Here is a 24717-nt window from a genome sequence, read left to right as displayed (position 1 = left end):
GACTTGGGCAGAGAGATGGCAGATGGAGTTTAATCCAGACAAATGTGAGATAATGCATTTTGGAAGGTCTAATACAGATAGGAAACATACAGTAAATGGCAGAACCCTTAAGAGTATTGATAGGCAAAGGGATCTGGGTGTACAGGTACACAGGTCACTGAAAGTGGCAATGCAGGTGGAGAAGGTAGTCAAGAAGGCATATGGCGTACTTGCCTTCATCGGCCGGGCATTGAGTTTAAAAATTGGCAAGTCATGTTGCAGCTTTATAGAACCTTAGTTCGGCCGCACTTGGAATATAGTGTCCAATTCTGGTCGCCACACTACCAGAAGGATGTGGAGGCTTTGGAGAAGGTACAGAAAAGATTTGCCAGGATGTTGCCTTGTATGGAGGGCATTAGCTATGAGGAGAGATTGGAGAAACTTGGTTTGTTCTCACTGGAGCGATGCAGGTTGAGGGGAGACCTGATAGAAGTCTACAAGATTATAAGAGGCATGGACAGAGTGGATAGTTAGAAGGTTTTTCCCAGGGTGGAAGAGTCAATTACCAGGGGGCACAGGTTTAAGGTGCGAGGGGGAAGGTTTAAAGGAGATGTACGAGGCAGATATTTTACACAGGGAGTAGTGGGTGCCTGGAACTCATTGCCGGGGGAGGTAGTGGAAGCGGATACGGTAGTGACTTTTAAGGGGCATCTTGACAAGTACATGAATAGAATGGGAATAGAGGGATATGGTCCCTGGAAGGGTCGGAGGTTTTAGTTAAGTCGGGCAGCATGGTCGGTGCAGGCTTGGAGGGCCGAAGGGCCTGTTCCTGTGCTGTAATTTTCTTTGTTCTTTGTTAGGAGAAAGTTATTGCCACGGATTGTGAATAAACCTACTGGAAGTTTAGACCACGTGTGCGATGGAATCTCATGGACGGTGTAGAGTTTCTTTATGTTGATGTGATTGGCATATTCCTTATCAATTATTGTTCACTTCTGCCCAGTACGGATTTCCGTGCCGAGTGCCTTGTTTGCACTGTCTCCCTATTCCCCCTGCGTATCTGTGACAATACTCCGACCTCACCCGCGGCTGGGATTTTCCGGTCCCACTGCAGTGAATGGAGTTTTGGCTGAGCGCCAAATCCTCCGCTCTCACTGGCAGCCGTGGCGGGGTGAACGACAGCGAAGAATTCCGGCGAATATTTCCTGACAAAGCGCTTCAGGTTCAAGCACCTCAAAATTCGCACCTTCTGACTCTGAGCTCAAATATCGTGTGAATGAACCATGATCTGGGGATGCACGTCCTGCACCTCCTTGTGTGGTTTCACGTGCTTCTGGTTTGGGTGTGTGCCTGGCCCAGCAATGTGAAATTCTTTCTGTTACGTCACGTTCACAATATGGAAAAGCCTGCTTCTTTCCTGTGGAAGATTTCCCCACGTCATATTAAATGGTGGAGCAGACACAAGGGGCTGAATGGCCTGCTCCTTCTATTTTCTATGCTTTTATGTTTCACCGCTTGTTTATCCAGTTCTGTGATGATTAAATCTAAAAAGCATCAATACATTCTTTGTTTGGAAAGCCTAAATTAGGTGAGGACATCTGTGGCCTGCCAATTCATGCTGGGGAAGGAATTTCGTGGTCACCTTCCTGATGTTCCCTCTCTTTTATGCACATTCCTGATATCATAGAATCATAGAAACCCTACAGTGCAGAAAGAGGCCATCTGGCCCATCGAGTCCGCACCGACCACAATCCCACCCAGGCCCTACCCCTATATCCCTACACATTTACCCACTAATCATAAATCATTACCGCTACCTCAGTCCAAAGATGTGCGGGTTAGGTTGATTGGCCAGGTTAAAAAAATTGCCCCTTAGAGTCCTGGGATGCGTAGGTTAGAGGGATTAGCGGGTAAAATATGTGGGGGTAGGGCCTGGGTGGGATTGTGGTCGGTGCAGACTCGATGGGCCGAATGGCCTCCTTCTGCACTGTAGGGTTTCTATGATTTCTATGATTTCTATGAATCCCTCGAACCTACGCATCTCAGGACACTAAGGATCAATTTAGCATGGCCAATCAACCTAACCCGCACATCTTTGGACTGTGAGAGGAAACCGGAGCACCCGGAGGAAACCCATGCAGACACGAGGAGAATGTGCAAACTCCACACAGACAGTGACCCAAGCCGGGAATCGAACCCAGGTCGCTGGAGCTGTGAAGCAGCAGTGCTAACTACAGTGCTACCGTGCCGCCCCATATGTCGTGGATTTGTAACCTCTCCACTCTGCAGAGAGAATCGCAATTCAACTGCTGTGCATTTTTCATTCTCTCCCCTTCTGTTGGCTGCTGTGCAGATTTTTTTGCCATTTTGCATCCAAGGACATCTTGATGGGGCTGCAGATTTTACTGCCCAATTCAAAACTGACTTGTTACTCCAATTAACCACCGATCCAGCTATTCCGCATATTAAGTGCTACCTATTCTGTAAAATACCATCAGTATAGGGACTCTGCCTCCCAAGTTTCAATGTACGCACAGCCTCCACATCCCACCAAATTTAGTCTCTGGACTAAAGGCCTTCACATTCGCATCGCTGCCACCATGTTGTGTTTCTGTGCCACAGCTACCGGTCTGATCAGGATGTGCTTGGTTTTAATGTCTTAAGAGCTGATTATTTTTTGAATATATTTCTTTCCTCTCAGGCATCAATAAAAAAAGTCAGGAGTACAACCTGCCCAGGGAATGCATCAGGAATTACTTCCCCACTCGCAAGTGTTTTGTGTTTGACAGACCAGCCGATAAGGAGGCGATGAAAAATATGGATCAGATTCCCGACTCCAGCCTGGACCCAGCCTTTCTGCACCAGGCCCAGGATTTTCTGAAGCATGTTTACAGCACAGCGCAGATAAAGAGACTGAAAGGAGGTCACACAGTCACTGGGAGATGTAAGTGCCAGAGTTTGTTATTCAGGGCAGTATGATCGAAACGGAGAGATCCCGTGTGTGCGAAGATGAGGGTGAGTTTGCCTCACTGAAATGAGGATAGACTGACCAGCTGCACTGTCCACACTTCAGAAATATCAAAGAATCTTACAGCACAGTGGAGACCATTTGTCCCATTGTGCCTGTACTGGCCCTTTGGCAGATCTAACTGATTAGATCCCATGACCCTGGTCTTTTCCCATAACTCTTCAAACAGTTCTTCATCAAGAATTTACCCAATTTCTTTTTGAAAGTTTCTATTGAATCTGCTTCCATGGCCCTCTCAGGCAGCACCTTCCAGATCACAACAACTCGCTGCATCTAAAAAATATTTCCTCACTTCTCTACCTGGTTCTTTAGCCAATGTCTCCTCACGTTACCCACCCTCCTGACACGGGAAACAATTTCTCCTTATTCACTCTGTTAAAACCAGGAATGATTTTGAAAGTCGCCATTAAATCTCCTCTCAACATTCTCTGCTCCAAGAGGAACAATCCCAGCTTCTCCAGTCTCTGCACACTAACTGCAGCGCCTAATCACTGATGCCATTCACCTCCACCGCAACCTCTGGAACGACAATGATTTGGATAATGAGGGACATCAGAGCAGGGTGAGGCCATTCAACCCCTCCAGCCTATTCTGCCATTAGACAGGACCATGGTTGATCTGTATCGGATCATCCGCCTACCTTGGCTCCATGTCCTTTTATAATCTTGTCTCACAAATCAAAGTAAGAGTTTTAACAACACCAGGTTAAAGTCCAACAGGTTTATTTGGTAGCAAAAAATGTTTTTTTTTTGGCTACCAAATAAACCTGTTGGACTTTAACCTGGTGTTGTTAAAACTCTTACTGTGTTTACCCCAGTCCAATGCTGGCATCTCCATGTCATCACAAATCAAAGTCAGATTTAAAGTGATTCATTGAGCTAAGACATACTGCTTTATGAAAGAGCGAGCTCCACATTTCTAACACTTTGATTGAAGGTGTGCTTTCCGAGCTTGTCTCCTCAATGTCTGCCTCTGGTTTTAAGGTTATATTGCCTTGGCCTGGACTCCCCTCACCAGTGGAAAAGCTTTCTCTGTGTCTACCCCACCAATCCCTTCCAAGTTCCTATACATCTCAATCAAATTGCTCCCATTAATATGTGATCTTATTGGGAATATAAACTTAATTTAGCCACTCTGTCCTCAGTATATGAAGATATAGAGAGAGAGAGATAGGACAGTGACAGAGTCACAGAGATATACAGCACAGAGAAAGGTCCTTCAGCCCATCGTGTCTGCACTGGTCTAATCAAACCACCTAACTATTCTAATCCCTTTTCCCACCACTTGGCCCATAACCTTATATGCCCTGGCATTGCAAGTGCACATCGAAATAGTTCTTAAATGTTATGAGGGTTTCTGCCTGCACCATCCTTTCAGGCAGTGAGTTCCAGACTCCCACTGTCTCTCACACTCCCACACCACCCTTTGGACATGTGTGAGAGTGAGGGCCATGGGCGGCATGGTAGCACAGTGGTTAGCACTGCTGCTTCACAGCTCCAGGGTCCCGGGTTCGATTCCCGGCTTGGGTCACTGTCTGTGTGGAGTTTGCACATTCTCCTCGTGTCTGCGTGGGTTTCCTCCGGGTGCTCCGGTTTCCTCCCACAGTCCAAAGATGTGCGGGTTAGGTTGATTGGCCAGGTTAAAAATTGCCCCTTAGAGTCCTGGGATGCATAGGTTAGAGGGATTAGCGGGTAAATATGTGGGGGTAGGGCCTGGGTGGGATTGTGGTCAGTGCAGACTCGATGGGCCAAATGGCCTCCTTCTGCACTGTAGGGTTTCTATGATTTCTATGAATGTGGGTCACTGATATTCAGACAGTCCCCACCATGTATACTCTTGTACTGAGTAATATCCCATATTGGCTAAATAATGCTGACTAAGAAACATTGAAACAGAAAAACTACAGCACAAACAGGCCCTTCGGCCCACAAGTTGTGCCGAACACATTCCTACCTTCTAGACCTACCTATAACCCTCCATCCTATTAAGCTCCATGTACTCATTCAGGAGTCTCTTAAAAGACCCTATTGAGTTCGCCTCCACCACCACTGATGGCAGCCGATTACACTCGCCCACCACCCTCTGTGTGAAAAACTTACCCCGAACATCTCCCCTGTACCTACCCCCCAGCACCTTAAACTTGTGTCCTCTCGTAGCAGACATTTCCACCCTGGGAAAAAGCCTCTGAGAGTCCACCCGATCTATGCCTCTCAACATCTTATACACCTCTATTCGGTCTCCTCTCATCCTTCGTCTCTCCAAGGAGAAAAGACCGAGCTCCCTCAGCCTATCCTCATAAGGCATGCCACTCAATCCAGGCAACATCCTTGTAAATCTCCTCTGCACCCTTTCAATCTTTTCCACATCCTTCCTATAGTGAGGCGACCAGAACTGAGCACAGTACTCCAAGTGGGGTCTGACGAGGGTCTTATATAGCTGCATCATTATCCCCAGACTCCTGAACTCAATCCCTCGATTGATAAAGGCCAGCACACCATACGCCTTCTTAACCACCTCCTCCACCTGCGGGGCCGATTTCAGAGTCCTATGGACCCAGACCCCAAGGTCCTTCTGATCCTCTACAGTACTAAGAGTCTTTCCCTTTATATTGTACTCCTTCATCCTATTTGACCTACCAAAATGGACCACGATGCATTTATCTGGGTTGAAGTCCATCTGCCACTTGTCCGCCCAGTCTTGCATCCTATCTATGTCCCTCTGTAACTTCTGACATCCCTCCAGACTATCCACAACCCCACCAACCTTCGTGTCGTCAGCAAACTTACCAACCCATCCCTCTGCTTCCTCATCCAGGTCATTTATAAAAATAACAAACAGCAAGGGTCCCAGAACAGATCCCTGGGGCACACCACTGGTGACCGACCTCCATTTAGAAAAAGACCCATCTATACCCACTCTCTGCCTCCTTTGGGCAAGCCAGTTCTGGATCCACCGGGCAGCAGCCCCTTGGATCCCATGCCCTCTCACTTTTTCCAGAAGCCTTGCATGGGGGACCTTATCGAACGCCTTGCTAAAATCCATATAAACCACATCTACTGCCTTCCCTTCGTCAATGTGTTTAGTCACATTTTCGAAGAACTCCACCAGGCTCGTAAGGCACAATCTGCCCTTGACAAAGCCATGCTGAGTATTCTTGAGCATACTAAACCTCTCTAAATGCTCATATATCCTGTCCCTCAGGATCTTCTCCATCAGTTTATCAACCACTGAGGTTAGACTCACCGGTCGGTAATTACCTGGGCTATCCCTATTCCCCTTCTTGAAAATAGGAACCACATCCGCAATCCTCCAATCCTCCGGCATCTACCATCTGACCATCTACCATTATCTCTGGATTAATAACAAAGACTCTGCTGATAATGCGATGATCATCACAGCTATCCCTGACAGTTCAGTGAGTTTTTTTACTCTTTGTTAATGTGTCTGTGATTCAGTGACCTCTTCCTCTTCTGGGTCAGAGGTCACAGGCTGGTAATAAGCAGTGAGGATCATTCATCTCCTTGAAAGTGACGTAACAGATAGACAGGGTGGTGAAGAAGGCGTTTGGCACATTTGCCTTCATCAGTCAGAGCATTGAGTACAAGAGTTGGGATATTATGTTACAAATGTACAAGCCATTGGTAAGGCCACATTTCTGGTCACCCTGCTATAGGAAGGATGTCATTGAACTGGAAAGGGTGCAAAATAAATTTACAAGGATGTTACTGGTACTGGAAGATTTGAATTATAAGGAGAGGCTGGATAGGCTGGGACTTTTTCCCTTGGAGCGGAGGAGAATGAGGGGTGACCTTACAGAGATTTATAAATTCATGAGGGGGCATAGGTAAGGTGAATAGCTAAGGTCATTTCCCAGGGTAGGGGAGTCCAAAACTCGAGGGCGGAGATTTAAGATGAGAGGGGAAAGATTTAAAAGGGACCTTGGGGAAACTTTTTCACACAGAGGATGGTGGGTATGTGGATTGAGCTGTCAGAGGAGGTGGGAGAGGTGGGTACAATTACAAAATTTAAAAGACATTTGGACAGGTACATGGATAGGAAAGGTTTACAGGGATAGGGGATAAACGCAGGCAAATGAGATTAGTTCAGTTCAGGAAACCTGGTCGGAATGGACAAGTTGGGCCAAAGGGTCTGTTTCCGTGGCTGTTTCTCTATGACTCTATGACTCATGCTGCTGCGTGCAACTTGCATTGGTGAGTTTTTTCCATTACAGAAACTGGGTCTTCACTCATGTCGAAACACATGTGAAAGTCAGGCAGCCCCACAAACCTACTCCTCAGCTCTGCGACACCTCCACTTCCTCCCCTCTGTCTCCCTCCCTCCAAACTTACTCCCCTCACCCTTCCTGCCACCCACTCTTGCACCCTTACTCCACTTTCCACGCTGACCCTTCCCCTTGACCCTCTTTCTTTCATCCCTCCCAGTTGCCTCCTCTCCCATCTCCTTCTCCCTTTCTGCCACCTTTTCCTCCTTCTCTTTCATCACTAATGGAGAAGGTTTTGATGCCATGAGACTGACATGTGCCCTGGCATAAGGGTGCCCCACGGGTAGCAGGCCGGGTGAATGCTGAGGATCACCGAGGGTTTGGGGGAGACTCACTTTGGGAGTCAATCATATTCCCGGTGACTCTCCCAATTCCGGCAGGATCCTGGCCGTTCCATCACTCCCATCTCAAATTGCCAGTTGTCAGTGTCAAAACAGCACAGCCGGTAATGTGTGACCAGAGCAGACTCTGTGAGGGGAGTTTTCCCATCCCGCTCGCCACGGGAATCATAGTGGGCTGGGGGGTGGACCATGCAAAGGTCCGTTGACCTCGGGTGGGATTTTCCGATTTTGGGGTGAGCACGCCTGGAAAATCCCGCCCTTTGTGTATTTTTAATCTCAGTGCTGAGCTGTCCCTGTACCTCTCTCCCTCAGTGCTGGGAAACCTGGCCCTCACCTACGTGGACTCTATCCGCAGTGGGCAGATCCTGTGCCTCGAGAGCGCGGTCCACATGTTGGCGGACATTGAGAACACGGCCGCCGTCGGCGAGGCGACCAAGGCCTACACGGAGTGGATGGGGGAAGAGGTCAGTCTCCCGACTGGAACGGTGAAGGAACTATCAGTGATCCACGATCGGTGTCAGTCCCGGGCCCTTCAGCTGTTCATGAAACAATGCTTCAAGGACGAAGGGCAGAAATATCAGCAGGAATTCATGGTGAGTTCAGGTGTATCAGTGCCGCTGACACCAGCATTTCTAATCTTGCTACCTCTCGGAAAACCATAGAATATGCAGCATAGTGTGGAGACCATTTGTCCTATCATGCCTTTACTGCCTCTTTAAAAGAACTATCCATTTAGTCCCACTCCCCCCCGCACCCCCTCCTTTCCATGTGGTCTTGCAAATTTTGTCCCTTCAATTATTTATCCAATTTCCCTTATAAAGTTTCTATTGCATCAGCTCTTATGACCCTTTCAGGTGATAGGTGCCAGATCACATTTTTTGTTCATTCGTGGGGCATGGGTGTCACTGGCTGGCCAGCATTTATTGCCCATCCCCAGTTGCCCGAGGGCAGTTGGGAGTCAACTATATTGCTGTGGCTCTGGAGTGGCATGTAGGCCAGACCAGGTAAGTACAGCCGATTTCCTTCCCTGAAGGACATTAGTGAACCAGATAGAGTTTTCCGACGATCGACAATGGTTTCATGGTCATCAGTAGATTCGCAATTCCAGATTTTTTTACTGAATTTAAATTCCGCCATCTGCTGTGGTGGGATTTGAACCCGGGTCCCCAGTATGTTAACTGAGTTTCTGGATTTAATAGTCTAGCGATAATACCACTGGCCCATCACTTCCCCTAACACAGCACCTCCTTCTCAGCTGCCCTGCCAATGGAAACAGTTTCTCCTTATTTACTCTATTGAAACCCTGCATGATTTTGAATACCTCGACAAAATCTCCCCTTAATCTTCTCCACACGAAGAAGAACAATCTTAGAAGCTCAGTTTATTTATTTATTGTCCACAATAACACTCAGGCTCACATTAACACTGCAATAAAGTTACTGTGAAAATCCCCGAGTAGCCACACTCCGGCATCTGTTCGGGTACACTGAGGGAGAACTTAGCATGGCTAATGCACCTAACCAGCACGTCTTTCGGACTGTGGGAGCACTCGGAGGAAACCCACGCAGGAACTTGCAGGCTCTGCACAGACAGTGACCCAAGGAATCGAACCCGGGTCCCTGGCGCTGTGAGGCAGCAGTGCTAACCACTGTGCCACCATGCTACTCCACTCCGTGTAACTGCGGTCCTTCATCCCTGGAACCATTCCAGTTAATTTCCTGTATACATCTAACACGGTTTTGCAACCCTTCTGAGAATGTGTTGATTAATTGGAAAAATTAGAATCATAGAATCCTACAGTGCAGAAGGAGGCCTGTTGTAGGTAAAAAAAACCTCTGACACTATGAGTGGATCAAAGTGCAGGTTTATTTTCACAATTGTGGGAGAAGTGAGGTTCCTAACAGTGGACCCCCAGCCTTCTCTTCGAACATAAGTAAGAACAGAGTTTATATATGTCCCGGGCCCCGCCCCCATTACATTGCAATTCTCTAAGATGTCTGTCATTGTTCATAGTGAGATTCTTGTTGCATCAGCAGTATCTTCCTCTGCGTAGTTTGTTCGATCTCCAAGGCCACGATTGTTCATCATTTATATCCTTGAAACAACATCACAGGTTTTGCACAAACAAGTTAACTGATATACATTCAAGTTTGTATAATACTTTATATCAGGATAAGATGAATAACGTATGATGAATATATATATATGAATCTATGGTTATATGATCACAGAAGGCATACATGTCAACTCCATCGTGTTAAACAAAGGTACATGAAAATGGAGACTGTTTAACGTATTTCGAGCTGGGTTAATCACATTTCTTAATAACAAGAATAGCTGTTCCTCTTATCTGGCACAGACATGAAAAACACCGAACTCTGACGAAAACATGAACTCTGCAGTGTTCTCAAAAAAATCACAGAGTTCGGGTCTTAATGCTTAAGTGTGACAAAGTTCATTAACCTATTCCCGACTTCAAGGCCGTTCAGCCCATCAAGTCTGCACCGACCACAATCCCACCCAGGCCCTTTCCCTATAACCCCATGCATTTACCCTGCCAGTCCCCCTGACACTAAGGGGCAATTTAGCATGGCCAATTCACCAAACCCGCACATCTTTGGACTGTGGAAGGAAACTGGAGCACCGGGAGGAAACACGTGCACACACAGGGAGAACGTGCAAACTCCACACAGACAGTGACCCAAGCCGAGAATTGAACCCGGGTCCTTGGCACTTGAGGCAACATTGTGAACCATTGTGCCACCCTGCCTATTAGGTATTAGTTGATTGTTTTGGGTAAAATCTTTCCAGATATTGGAAAACCTTCTTTCTCCACCAGTCTTACCTTCTGTTGTCATTTTTGGTGAAACATTTGAGACATTGTGAATTCCTGTGTCAACATTGTCCATCCAAAGTTGCTATGTCAACTGTCACAGTGTAGTGACAGACCCTGGCCAATATGTGGTGAGGTGGAACCTACTAGTGAAGAATCTCTTCTCATTCCATAACTGATCAATGGCAAAAATTCACCAATTGGGAATGTTTTATCTGTTTAAATCTTAACAACTGGAGAACAGGAAGATAGGAACAGGAGGCGGTCATGCAGCCCCTCTGGCCTTTTCCTGGTTGGTCCATATGTCAACTGCATTGACCTAATTTATTTCTCCATGTGATAATGCTGTGGCCTGTGTAAGTACCTTGTGTCCTTGTTTCTCACAGAATGCAGTGGCTACAATTTACACTGACATGTGTGAGAGGAACAGGAAAACATCTGAGGATATTTCGACCGCCATCATATTGAATCTGGGAGCTGCGATGAAAGAAAAGATGAAGAAAGGATCTTACGCAAAGCCGGGAGGATATGCGGAGTATGAGAAGGACATGGAAGAACTGGTTGAGGGTTACCGAGTCACACCGGGAAAGGGAATCCAGGTATGATATGGAACGTCGGGAATATTGCTGGTTGATTTGCATCACAGCGCAGAATCAATTGAAGTAGATTGGGAGGATCCCATCTCTCCCCAGGCCTTAACCTTCCCTATCTCTGTAACTTCCTCCAGCCCCTACAGCCCTCCCTATCTCTGTAACCTCCTCCAACCCCTCCAACTCTTCCGATCTCTGTAACCTCCTCCAACCCCTACAACCCTTCCTATCTCTGTAACCTTCTCCAGCCTCTGCAAACCTCCCTATCTCTGTAACTTCTTCCAGCCCCTACAACCCTCCCTATCTCTGTAACCTCCTCCCGCCCTTACAACCCATCCTATCTCTGTAATCTCCTCCAGTCCGTACAACCCTCCCTATCTCTGGAACGTCCTCCAGTCTCTACAACCCTTCCTATCTCTATAACCTGCTCCAGCCCTACAACCCTCCCTATCTCTGTAACCTCTGGCAACCCAAGAACTGTATGAGATCTCTGTGCTCCTCCAATTCTGACCTCTTCAATATCTCTGAATTTAATTGCGCTACCCTAGGCTGTTGACGTATAAAGACCTTCTCTAAAAGCACATGGACCCATTTCCTCCGCAGGCTGAGCAAGTCCTTCAACATGCTCTGAAAGAAAGACAGCAATTCTCGGAGCACATTCGAATTCTCGATGAGAGCATGTCGTCCAGGGAGAAGGAGCTCGCAGGTACGGTTCCCCAAAACGTGAGAAAATCGGCAGCTAACCAGCAGTTCAATTGGCTGCAATCGTTTACCATGGAGAAGGCAGCGGGGAACGATAGGTCCCCCAAACTCCTGGGTAATTCACAAAGGTGGAAAGCTGGGACATGTTCCTTTTGTTTGCAGAGAATGGGTCCCTGTATGAATGTGTGTGACTGCGAGCATGTATAAACGAGCCACATCCTGAGCTTGACTGATTGTCTGACATTGGTGGTTAGTGTTGTTATTGCTGGGACCCATTTTCGGCAAACTAAAGGAATGCATTCCAGCCTTGCACCATTTTTTCAATTACCCAGAAACATGGGGAGCCTTAAGTCCCCTTTGCTTTCTCCATGGCAATACCATGGCCAATCAGAGTCAACTTACAACTAAGTTGCACCCTTCTCTCTGGAAGCAAACATTTTTGTGGGTGTTTGAAATTTGTGATTCTTCTGTTTGTTCTGAATGAGTGCGAGATGAAATCCTATTGTATGCCTTGAACTAACTGGCCCAACAATCCTTATGTTATTTACTATTATTGCTACATATTGTATTTTCTACTCTTTCTACTCATGCTTCCTGTTGGTCGCTCATCCCTGCCCTCTCACTCATCATTTCCCTCTCCCACCATTCCCGTTTGCCGCCACTCACCTTTGTCCCTCCCACTCAGTTTCCTTTTCCCGACTACCACTCTCCTCAACCCTTGAACTCGCTGACTCCCTACATCGACTTCCTAACTCTCCGTCACCCTACCTAAAACCTCCCACTCACTGACTCTTTCCTGCGACCTGTGAGCTCACCATCTCCCTCCCAAAACCCTCCACTGCCATCTCCCTCCCTCGACCCTCCCACTTGCCATCTCCCTCCCGCAACCCTTCCACTGCCATCTTACTCCCTCGACCTTCCCACTCACTGTCCCCCTCCCTGGACCCTCCCATTCGCCACCTCCTTTCCCCAATGCTCCCACTGACTGCCCCCCTGCCCTGACCTTCCTGTTCCTCTGTTGGGTCTGAGTGAGAAAGGAACATAAGGCGATTCTGATCTGGGGAGCTGAGGCTGAGGCTGGCGCAGAGATTAAACCCCAGCGCGGCTGAGTTGGGCTGAATGGACTCTTGCTGTGCCGTTAACCCCTCTGTAATCCCTGTCATCCTCTTTGACCAGCCGAGCGGGAGAGGGCGGAAGTGGCGGAGCAAGAGAGGAAAGGGAGGGAAGAGGAGAATCGAGCTGCCCAGCAGTGGCTGGAGGATGAGAGACGGGCAGTGGAGGAGAACATGACCCAACTGCGAGAGAAACTGGAGCAGGAACGCATCAACCTGCACCAGGAACATGAGAAGGTCCTGAAGCAAAGGCTCGAGGAGCAGGAGAAGCTGCAACGCGAAGGATTCGAGAACCATGCGAGAAATATGGAGAAACAGATAGACTCCCTGAAGAAGCAGCGGAACGAGTCAAAATCCCCAGCCTATTTGGACATGGCACTCGACATAGCCACTCTTGTCTTGCCTGGTGCTTTTAAACTCATCCCTGCCACTTTCAAATTAATCAAAAATTTATGGACTTAAGGAGCAAATTAAAGATCGGGACAGGTCTAGTGGGTATTATGTTGTGGGTTGTGTTTAAAGTTCCCTTAGACTATCGAATGTGAGGGGGGAGTCTGTCAGTCTCTGCTCTCAATCTCCACACTTGTTACTGCAGAACAGAACCTGCCTTCAGTGAACGAAGAGGATTTGCAGCCATTTGTTAAAATTTCCCGCTGAGCACTTTGTTAATCTGCTTTAACAGAATGTGGTTCATCCATTAACCTTCAATATTTAAATACTGAACATTAAGTTATTGTAGATTCAAGAATGTATTATGATGATTTTCCGCTCAATACAATTGTACCATTAGTGTGCCTGGATAGTTCAATAACTTTGTGTTAAGGGTAGTGCGGGATCCCCCCACTGTGTCCCAGAGGAATTCGATGGGGCAGCCTGGTACCTCGCCATCCACTTGGCATTGCCTTACACCATCCCGTCTTGTACTACACACCCAAGTTGGAGAGGACAGGTACCGTCATTATCTCGTTTCATATGGTGTGAGTTCAGGACAAAGGAAAGTGCTATTGTCCGTCTCTCTTACGGGAGCTTTCAGTACAGGATCCTCTAATGGTAACTGACAAAGGTCCCTGCCCACATCTCAGACCCGACTCCAGTCACGGACTCCATCCCAATCTCAGTCCCGGCTCTGGTCGAGTGCTCAGCAGGTCGGTCCCTGTGGATATGATTGGAAAGGCCCCCTACAGTCACGGGCAAAATGTCCCAATAATCCGCAATGAAAGCACCTTATCTGTCTCGAATCACCCATAGACTGACCTCTACCATTGGACTCATATGGTGGAGCGCCCAGTGAGTAACCACCATTACCTCTCCCTCTACCTTCATTTCTCCATCCAGGGACAGGATTAGTAGCTCTCACAGACAGCATTTTCACAGCTTTTGCAGCTTTATTTTTCTCCTTCTCCAAATCCTGCACTTCCTGTTCCCAGGCGCGGGTCATACACCTTATAGCCCATACCTCATTATGTGTAATGTCAGTTGGTTCAAAAAGCACACAAGCTTTCCGACTCCCCTCGGTAGCATGTGATATCAAAGTCCATGCTCATTTAGCAGTGTCCTCCTAATCTAAACACGATCTCCGTAATTCCCCAAAAACAATCTGAAAATGTATCTATAAGCGACTGTTGGATGTTCCCTCTTATGTTTTCTGCACCTATTCAATCCATCTACCAGATCATCCTTATTGTATCCAATTGTGGTTAAGATTGCTTCCTTCATCTCCTCTAAAGTTCCCACCCCAACATTTTGAAGATCGGGCAATGCAGATTGCACATCCGGACTCAGACACATTGCACATAATTTTACTTGTTCTGCCTCATCCAACCCATGAGGCACACCCTGCTGTCTAATACTTTCAAAGAAAGTAAATGGGTCTGCTGTTGGTTCAAAAACATTAACTTTCTTGGCACAGCTAAATGTGCTACCGTGAACAGAGGTAAATGTGTAACTGTCTCACCGCCCCTGCTAGGTTGAGTCCTTATCAGGTGTATAGGAACAGGAGGTGGCTCTGGAGATACTGAAGGGTCTTGCCCCTCAGGAAAGGGGAGTGGAGGTCCCGAATTTACATTGGCCGGAATTTTACCATCCCGCCCGCCACGGGAATCGGAGCAGGCGAGGGGCGGACCATGGAAAGGTCTGTTGACCTTGGGTGGGATTTTACAGTATTGGGATGAGCGAGAAAGTAAAATCCTGCCTATTTTGTTCGAAATACTGATTAGTTACCACTTATAAGGCACTCCAATCTACATCAGCACCCTCATCCCGCAACTCAACTGCCTCAAAAGCACACATCATTCCCTGCAGCATTGATAAATGTGACTTTTCAATTTCTTGCTGGAACTTAGAATGATCAGTTGCGGAATCCTACTTTTCATTCCTGGCTTGGTGTAAAACCTTGAACGCTGCCTGCAGATTTGTGCATTTCTCTGTTAATGCAGTCACAGCTTTTTCTGCCTCATTATTTTCTATAATAGCTCGCTGCTTTTCAAGATAAGCTTTTTCCACACTGAATCTGAAACTGAGTCATGTGCAACATGTTAACTTGATTCTTTTGTTCTTGGTCCACCATTCTAACACAAAGTCATAGAATCCCTCCATTGCCCAAGGAGGCCATTTTGCTCATTGAGCCTGCACTGACAATGATCCACCCAGGCCTATTCCCATAACTCCACATATTTACCCTACTAATCCCCCTGACACTAATGAACAATTTAGCATGGCCAGTCCACTTAACCCGTACATCTTTGAACTGTGGGATGAAACCAGAGCACCCGGAGGAAACCTATGCAGACATGGGGAGAACGTCTGTTCTTCTATCTGTTTCTCCATGCTATCCATTTTAATTTTAGCATCCTCCCACACTTTCTTTACCTCCATATCTGCAACATGTTGTAACTCATCCTCTTTCATCTTCATTGCTACTCGTTCGTAGTTGCTCTCTTTCTAACCTCGCATTCTCCAGTTCATCATTTGAACACTTAATTTCCCTTTCTTTTTCCTGTCACTGCCCCAAACAACTTGCAATCACTGTAACTTTGCTTATTTTATCTGCTTGCCTCCCTTGGGTTCAAGACCCCTTGTTCCAGCATTTTTGACCCACGGATCCCAGATCCTCTTCACGAGTAATACAAAGTTCGACCCACTGCAGCCACTTATGGAGACAATCCCTTAACTTTTCTTCCAATTTTGATTACTCTGTCATTTGCCCCATTGCTTCTCGAGTATACTAACGGAGGAAAACAGGCAATTTGGCCCAGATTAGTTCCTACTCTGCCTACACCTGGTGTATCAAGAACAGGATTCAATCCACCTCCCTGAATATTACCAGAAGATATGTCTTGGCTCCTCTTGCGGCTGGCTATAGCGTTACCACCGCCCCTGTGTAAACTCAGTAAGTCATCTCACAACACCAGGTTTAAGTCCAACAGGTTTATTTGGTAGCACGAGCTTTTGGAGCGCTGCCCCTTCATCAGGTGAGTCAACACTCCGGGGAAACACTCCGAAAGCTCGTGCTACCAAATAAACCTGTTGGACTTTAACCTGGTATTGTGAGACTACTTACTGTGCCCACCCCAGTCCAACACCGGCAACTCCATATCCTGTATAAACTAGGATTCCGTATATTGCGTTTATTCGTTCACAGTAAACACCAGGGCTGGAATTCTCCTGTCCCGCTTGCCACGGGAATTATAGTAGGCAGGGAGCGGCCCATGCAAAGGACAAGTGACAAGTGACTTCAGTTGAGCTTCTCTGCTTTTGAGGTGAGTGCGTCGGAGAATCCCACCCAGGTTTGTTCAGAATCACTTCAAGGTTTTATGAGTTCAACCTGGAGCAACTTTTACAGTTACTACTGATCAGGTCCCTGTCGGAGCCATTAATATTGTACAAATCTGTGTGTTTTAACCTCTAATAGCGAATAAACACATTAAGTCGACTTTAAATACTTAAACACAAATTCCTTTATTTTGTAGCTATTTAGCCAATAGTTAATACTTGCAATGCAGAAACAAAATACTCACTATCCGTTACTTAACTTGAGGTGGATTTCCACTTGCATATGAAACCTGGCCGGGATTTTGCCGCATGGATATCCACCTTTTCTCTTAGATGTTGTCTTCTTCTGTGAGCTTGGGCCCCGGGTTTTCCACTGAACATAAGCCCTTTGTGTTAGCATTCTCATACCCCAAAAGTTCATTGGCAACTGGCCGACCAATTGATCAGAAACCTGATTGCATCGTTCCATTAGGGCAATCAAATAGAGCTGACACAGAGGCTGCGGCCCTCCAGACCCCACCATGCTGTCAGACCTTACTGCACATAGCTTACATTCCAATACCCATATAAGGAAACACTGGCTGCAACGGTCTGTAAACAACTTTTTCTGCTGGGACAAGCTGTTCCATCTAACACACTGTGTCCTTTGATAGGTTTCAGGCCAGTTTGGCCACAGGAAATCCCATCATGTTTATAAACAACTTCAGCCAAAAATCAGCTTTGCTTCATTGAAGATCTTTCAGCATGTTAAAAAATTAAATCTCTGCACATCATCCGGCCACATCAGTCTCTCTCTGGTTCATTCTCTCACTTTGTCTCCCCACAACTCATCTGTGTCTGTGCTTTATTCTCTTTCTTTCTTTGTCCACACACACTCCCCTCTCTGTCTTCCTTTCTGTCCGTCTCCCTATCATTTTTTTTCTGTCTCCATTTCCATCTCTCGCTCTCAATGTTATTTTCTCCCTGTCTCTCTCTCTCATTCTCTCGCTCTTTCTGTACCCCGCCCCCCTCCTGCCTCTCTCTTGTTCCCCTGCCCCCTTTCTCTCTCACTCTCTCTCTCTCCATGGGCTGAGGTGCTGGAAGATCGACAGAGTGATCAGAGTGATGAACAGTCTGGCTGTATGGAGTTTTGATGTGGAGATGCCGGCGTTGGACTGGGGTAAGCACAGTAAGAAGTCTCACAACACCAGGTTAAAGTCCAACAGGTTTATTTGGTAGCAAATACCATAAGCTTTCGGAGCACTGCTCCTTCGTCAGATGGAGTGGATATCTGCTCTCAAACAGTGCACAGACACAGAAATCAAGTTACAGAATACTAATTAGAATGCAAATCTCTACAGCCAGCCAGGTCTTAAAGGTACAGACAATGTGGGTGGAGGGAGCATTCAACACAGGTTAAAGAGATGTGTATTGTCTCCCCGGAGCGGAGAAGCTACGGCATAAGATCAAGTGTAGTATGGATCGCCTGCACTTGGTTAAGGTCATTAGGTTACGCTGAGGCTTCATATGTTTCATATGAAGCAATTTTTAAAAGCGGCATCTCGGCCTTTTGGCTAAGATGCAAATGAGCTCAAGTCTTGGAGGAGGATCCTCCCCCTTCTCCAATCAGCTTGACTCATGTAGATCAGGCCCAGGATAGGGTGGTTTTGGTCTCCCGTCCTGTCTTGTCAGCCTGGATCTGAAATGTCTCAACTTGTTGAGACTCTGAATTGGATTTGATTTGATTGAATTGGAAAAGTATTTTAAAAAATCTCCTCCGGAGCCTTCAACATGTCATTGATGAAGACGAACATCTCACCAAGGCCATCCCCACACCCCCACTTCTTGCCTTCAAACAACCACGCAACCTCAAACAGACCATTGTCCGCAGCAAACTACCCAGCCTTCAGGAGAACAGTGACCACGACACCACACAACCCTGCCACAGCAACCTCTGCAAGACGTGCCAGATCATCGACACGGATGCCATCATCTCACGTGAGACCACCATCTATCAGGTACACGGTACCTACTCTTGCAACTCGGCCAACGTTGTCTACCTGATACGCTGCAGGAAAGGATGTCCCGAGGCATGGTACATTGGGGAAACCATGCAGACGCTACGACAACGGATGAATGAACACCGCTCGACAATCACCAGGCAAGACTGTTCTCTTCCTGTGGGGGAGCACTTCAGCAGTCACGGGCATTCAGCCTTGGATCTTCAGGTCAGCGTTCTCCAAGGCGGCCTTCACGACACACGACAGCGCAGAGTCGCTGAGCAGAAACTGATAGCCAAGTTCCGCACACATGAGGACGGCCTAAACCGGGATCTTGGATTTATGTCACATTATCAGTAACCCCCACAGCTTTCCCCCTGATCTTGCAGAATCTCACTAGCTGTTCTGTCTGGAGACAATACACATCTCTTTAACCTGTGTTGAATGCTCCCTCCACCCACATTGTCTGTACCTTTAAGACCTGGCTGGCTGGAGAGATTTACATTCTAATTAGTATTCTGTAACTTGATTTCTGTGTCTGTGCACTGTTTGAGAGCAGATATCCACTCCATCTGACGAAGGAGCAGTGCTCCGAAAGCTTATGGTATTTGCTACCAAATAAACCTGTCGGACTTTAACCTGGTGTTGTGAGACTTCTTACTGTATGGAGTTTGTCATTGGTTTTGTATCATTGCATGTTGCCCTCAGAGATACACCATAACGAAGTCCTGAAAGGTTCTGTAGGTGATTAATGCTCAGACAGGCAGCAACATAAGCTCCCCTTCTTGAACCATGACCGTCACTATCCTGACCAACAGTGGTTTCAGTCTAAGAGCCTGGTAGGATTTTAATGGGCTCCCAGGCCACACACACACACACATAAAACATGTAGCACAGCACAGGAACAGGCCCTTCGGCCCACAATGCTGTGTTGGGCATGATGCAAAATTGCCCTTCTGTTTTTCTTTGGTCCTGTGGTGAACCATTGTTGGTTACCACCAGGAGTGCTGAGCCATGGTTTGGCCAGCACTATGAGTCTGTAGATATGTTACTGTTGGGGTTAGGGTTGGGCTGTTCTACCTGTTAATATAGTCCTATGGTACACCCCAGTTGGCTCCGCCTTCCGGGAGAGGTATAAAGGTCACTGCTCTGCCTGGTGACCCTTTAGTCTGGGATTGTATATTGTATATAGTAGCTCCGTTATTGTTGGCAATAAAAGCCTTTATTTCCCGGGTACATCCAGCCTCCCGTGTGATTTATCACGCATCAGGTCCATATCCTTTTTCTTGCATATTCATGTTCTTATCTAAAAGTCCCTTTCATGCCCCTATCGTATCTGCCGGCACCACTACCCCTGGCAGCACATTCCAGACACCTATCACTCTCTGTGTAAAAAAACTTTCCCCTCGCATGTCCTTTGAACTTAAGTTAATGCCCCCTGTTATTAGACATTTCAGCTCTGGGACAAAGCTTCTGATGTCAACCCTATCTATGCCTGTCATAATTTTATAGATATCTATCAGGTCTCCCCTCAGCCTCTGCTGCTCCAGAGAAAACAACGTTAGTTTGTCCAGCTTCCCCTTATAGCTCATACCCTCTAATCCAGGCAGCATCCTGGTCAACCTCTTCTGCTCCCTCTCCAAACCTCCACATCCTTCCTGTAATGTGGCAAAACATTACAGCGAGAGAGCAAGGGGGAATAAGGGGATGAAGTGAGTCCAGTAACACAGAGAGTGAGAAGCTTTTCTTGTCAGACTATCTTCCTCAAAATCTTGTACAGTCTTGTCCTGTTCATAGTGTTGAATACTTTTGTGAGAGCTGGGAAAGTTGAGTGAAGAGAGATATCCTGTTTCTACATTTCTCTTGTAGCTGTTGGATGGAGTATTGTGTACAGTATTGGTCTCCTTATTTAAGGAAGGATGTAAATGCATTAGATGCAATTTTCAATTTTCAGAGAAGGTTTACCAGACTAATACCTGGAGTGGACGGGTTGTCTAATGAGAGAAGTTTGGACAGGCTAACTTGTATCCACTGGAGTTCAGAGGAGTAAGAGATGACTTGATTGAAATGGACAAGATCCTGAGGGACCTTGACAGGTTGGAGAAGATGTTTCCTCTTGTGGGTGAATCTGGAACGATGTGTCTCTGTTTAAAAATAAGGGGTTGCCCATTTAAAACAGTAGAGGCTGGCGAGTCTCTGAAACTCTCTCCTTCAAAAGGCAGTGGATGCAGAGTTTTAGAATATTTTTAAGCTGGAGGTGGATAGACTCTTGGTAAGTAAGGGGGTGAAAGGATATTGGGGTCAGCAAGATGCAGGTTTGACTGAATGGCAGAGCAGGTTCGAAGGGCTGAATGGCCTACTCTTGCTTTTTGTTTGTATGTTCTTATGTAAAGTCATAGAAGATCTGCCAGCAGGGATATCATCACACTGTTTACCTGGACGTACTCAATCTGCAAGTAGTAGGATGCTGCGTTTCGAAACTGTGACACTTCCATTCACTGGATCTTTCAGAACTGGGTTTGTGCTGTTTTTTCTCTAGTTTAAAGTTTATTTATTAGTGTCACAAGTAGGCTTACATTAACACTGCAATGAAGTTACTGTGAAAATCCCCTTGTCGCCACCCTTCGGCACCTGTTCGGGTACACTGAGGGAGAATTTAGCATGGCCAAGCAAATCTACTCTCGACCCGAATGAGGCCCCTCATAATTGTGTACACTTCAATTAGGTCACCTCTGTTCTGAGGAAAACACCCGAGCCTATCCAATCTCTCCTCATACATGCAATTTTCAATACCTGGCAAGACCTGTAAATCTCCTCTGCACTCTCTCCAGAGCAATGATGTCCTTCATGTGATGTGGTGACCAGAACTGGACTCAAAATTCCAGCTGTGGCCTAACTAGCATTTCATACAGTTCCATCATTACATCCCTGCTTTTGTATTCAATTCCTCATAAAGGAAAGCATTCTGCACTCTTTGTTTAGCACCTTGTCCACCTGTCCTGCCACTTTCAGGAACTTGTGGACATGCACTCCAAGGCTCTCACTTCCTCAACCCCTCTCAATATTCTCCCATTTATTGAGTATTCCAGACACTGAGATAGATGTCAATTCTAATATGACAGAATGAAAGTGTAGAATTAAAAAATATAAGGAGCCCAGATGGTGTCACTGTGTACTCAGCTGAGGAATAATTTGCCCATTTTATTTACCCCCCACTCCCACAACGGACTCGCAGACATTACGATGTCATATTGAGGATAAGGAGTGATGATGGCATTGTGGTCATGCCACTGGACTTGTAATCCAGAGACATCCCAGGCTAATGATCTGGGTCATGGGTTCAAATCCCACCACAGCAGCTGGTGGAATTTAAATTCAATTAATTTATTGAACGCCATGCTTAAAGAATGTTGACCATGAAACGACCATGAGTGTCTTGAAAAATCCATCTGTCTCACAGTGATTTTTAAAATCTTTTTTTATTCACTCGTATTCAGGGACGTCGCTGGCTGGCCAGCATTCATTGTCCATCCTGAGTTGCTCGAGGGCAGTTGGGAGTCAACCACATTGCTGTGGCTCTGGAGTCACATGTAGGCCAGACCAGTTAAAGACGGCAGATTTCCTTCCCTAAAGGACAACAGTGAATAATAAGAACAGAAGAACTAGGAGCAGGAGTAGGTCATCTGGCCCCTCGAGCCTGCTCCGTCATTCACTAATATCATGGCTGATCTTTTTGTGGACTCAGCTCCACTTACCTGCCCACTCACCATAATCCTTAATTCCTTTACTGTTCAAAAATTTATCTATCCTTGCCTTAAAAACATTCAATGAGGCAGCCTCAACTGCTTCACTGGGCAGGGAATTCCACAGATACACAATCCTTTGAATCAGTTGCTCTTCAACTCAGTCCTAAATCTGCTTCCCCTTACTTTGAGGCTATGCCCCCTAGTTCTAGTTTCACCCACCAGTGGAAGCAACTTCCCTGCTTCTATCTTATCTATTCCCTTCATAATCTTATATGTTTCTCGAAGATCTCCCCTCATTCTTCTGAATTCCAATGAGTATAGCCCCAGTCTACTCAGCCTCTCTTCATAAGCCAACCCTCTCAACTCCGGAATCAACCTCATGAATCTCCTCTGCACCCCCTCCAGTGCCAGTATATCCTTTCTCAAATAAGGAGACCAAAACTGTACACAGTACTCCAGGTGTGGCCTCACCAGCACCTTATACAGCTGCAACATAATCTCGCTGTTTTTAAACTCCATCTCTCTCGCAATGAAGGATAAAATTCCATTTGCCTTCTTAATTACCTGCTGCACCTGCAAACCAGCTCCTTGAGATTCCTGCACAAGGTCATCCAGGTCCCTCTGCACAGCAGCATGCTGCAATTTTTTACCATTTAAATAATGGTCCATTTTGCTGTTATTCCTACCAAAATGGATGACCTCACATTTACCAACATTGTACTCCATCTGCCAGATCCTCGCCCACTCACTGAGATTATCTATATCCCTTTGCAGACTTTCAGTGTCCTCTGCACACTTTGCTCTTCCACCCATCGTAGTGTCATCTGCGAATTTTGACACACGACACTTGGCCCCCAACTCCAAATCATCTATGTAAATCGTAAACAATTGCGGTCCCAACACTGACCCCTGAGGCACACCACTAGCCACTGACTCCAACCAGAAAAACACCCATTTACCCCCACTCTTTGCTTTCTGTTAGTTAACCAATCCTCTAACCATGCTAATACATTACCCGTAACACTGTGCACCTTTATCTTATGCAGCAGTCTTTGGTGCAGCACCTTGTCAAATGCCTTCTGGAAATCCAGATACACCACATCCACAGGTTCCCCATTGTCCACTGCACATGTCATGTTCTCAAAGAATTCCACCAAGTTAGTCAAACATGACCTACCCTTCATGAACCCTTGCTGCGTCTTGCCAATGGGACAATTTATATCCAGATGTCTCGCTATTTCTTCCTTGATGATAGATTCAAGCATTTTCCCTACTACAGAAGTTAAGCTAACTGGCCTATAGTTACCTACCTTTTGTCTACCTCCTTTTTTAAACAGTGGTGTCACATTTGCTATTTTCCAATCTGCGGGAACCACCCCAGTTCAGCGAATTTTGGTAAATTACCACTAGTACATTTGCTATTTCTCCTGCCATCTCTTTTAGTACCCTGGGATGCATTCCATCAGCACCAGGAGACTTGTCTACCTTTAGCCCCATTAACTTGCCCAACACTACCTCTTTCGTGATAATCGTAGTTTCTAGATTCTCACCTGCCATAGCCTTCCTGTCATCAATTTTTGGCATGTTATTTGTGTCTTCCACTGTGAAGACCGACACAAAATACCTGTTCAATGCCTCAGCCATTTCCTCATTTCCAGTTATTACATCTCCCTTCTCATCCTCCAAAGGACTAATGTTTACTTTCGCCACTCTTTTTCGTTGTATATATTTGTAGAAACTTTTGCTATCTGTTTTTATATTCTGAGCTAGTTTACTCTCATAATCCATCTTACCTTTCTTTGTAGGTTTTTTTGTGGCTTTCTGCTGACCTTTAAAGATTTCCCAATCCTCTAGGTTCCCACTAATCTTTGCCACTTTGTCTGCATTTTCTTTCAATTTGATACCCTCCTTTGTTTCCTTCGATATCCATGGCTGATTATCTCTTTTTCTACAGTCCTTCCTTATCACCGGTATATACTTTTGCTGAGCACTGTGAAAGATCGCTTTGAAAATCCTCCACTGTTCCTCAATTGTCCCACCATAAAGTTTTTGCTCCCAGTCTACCTTAGCCAACTCCTCCCTCATCCCTTTCTAGTCTCCTTTGTTTAAGCACAAGATACTGATATTGGATTTTACCTTCTCACGCTCCATCTGTATTTTAAATTCAACCATACTGTGATCGCTTCTTCCAAGAGGATCCCTAACTGCAAGATCATTAATTATTCCTGTCTCATTACACAGGATCAGATCGAGGATAGCTTGCTCCTTTGTCGGTTCCATTACATACTGTTCAAGGAAGCTATCGCGGATACATTCTATGAACTCCTCCTCAAGGCTGCCTTGACTGACCTGGT

The 24717-nt window shown here is 46.3% G+C and overlaps 1 protein-coding gene and 1 long non-coding RNA gene across 9 annotated transcripts in view; one reads left to right on the top strand and one right to left on the bottom strand.

Moving 5' to 3' along the window:
• The window catches only part of LOC144508394 (guanylate-binding protein 2-like), a 49215-nt gene extending 32339 nt beyond the window's left edge, over nucleotides 1-16876 (top strand). For 5 of the 8 annotated variants that reach the window (XM_078236268.1, XM_078236266.1, XM_078236267.1 and 2 more), the window contains 5 exons: nucleotides 2681-2923; nucleotides 7943-8223; nucleotides 10850-11062; nucleotides 11657-11759; nucleotides 12932-16876. In XM_078236268.1, coding sequence (XP_078092394.1) covers nucleotides 2681-2923; nucleotides 7943-8223; nucleotides 10850-11062; nucleotides 11657-11759; nucleotides 12932-13329 — 1238 coding nt within the window. In that variant the 3' untranslated portion in view covers nucleotides 13330-16876. Of the gene's footprint in view, nucleotides 1-2680; nucleotides 2924-7942; nucleotides 8224-10849; nucleotides 11063-11601; nucleotides 11784-12931 lie in introns of those variants that run through there. The other 3 variants (XR_013500274.1, XM_078236269.1, XM_078236271.1) reach the window with 3 other exon arrangements.
• Nucleotides 9479-17610, bottom strand: LOC144508398 (uncharacterized). Its single transcript, XR_013500275.1, has 2 exons — nucleotides 16884-17610; nucleotides 9479-9725 (listed from the first exon to the last, which is right to left on the bottom strand). It is a non-coding gene; the product is annotated as an uncharacterized LOC144508398 (long non-coding RNA).
• Nucleotides 17611-24717: the final 7107 nt, after the last annotated feature.

Source organism: Mustelus asterias, chromosome 20 (assembly GCF_964213995.1).
Source record: "Mustelus asterias chromosome 20, sMusAst1.hap1.1, whole genome shotgun sequence".
In the NCBI taxonomy this organism is placed as follows: domain Eukaryota; kingdom Metazoa; phylum Chordata; class Chondrichthyes; order Carcharhiniformes; family Triakidae; genus Mustelus; species Mustelus asterias.
This window is presented reverse-complemented; position numbering and strand designations above follow the sequence as displayed.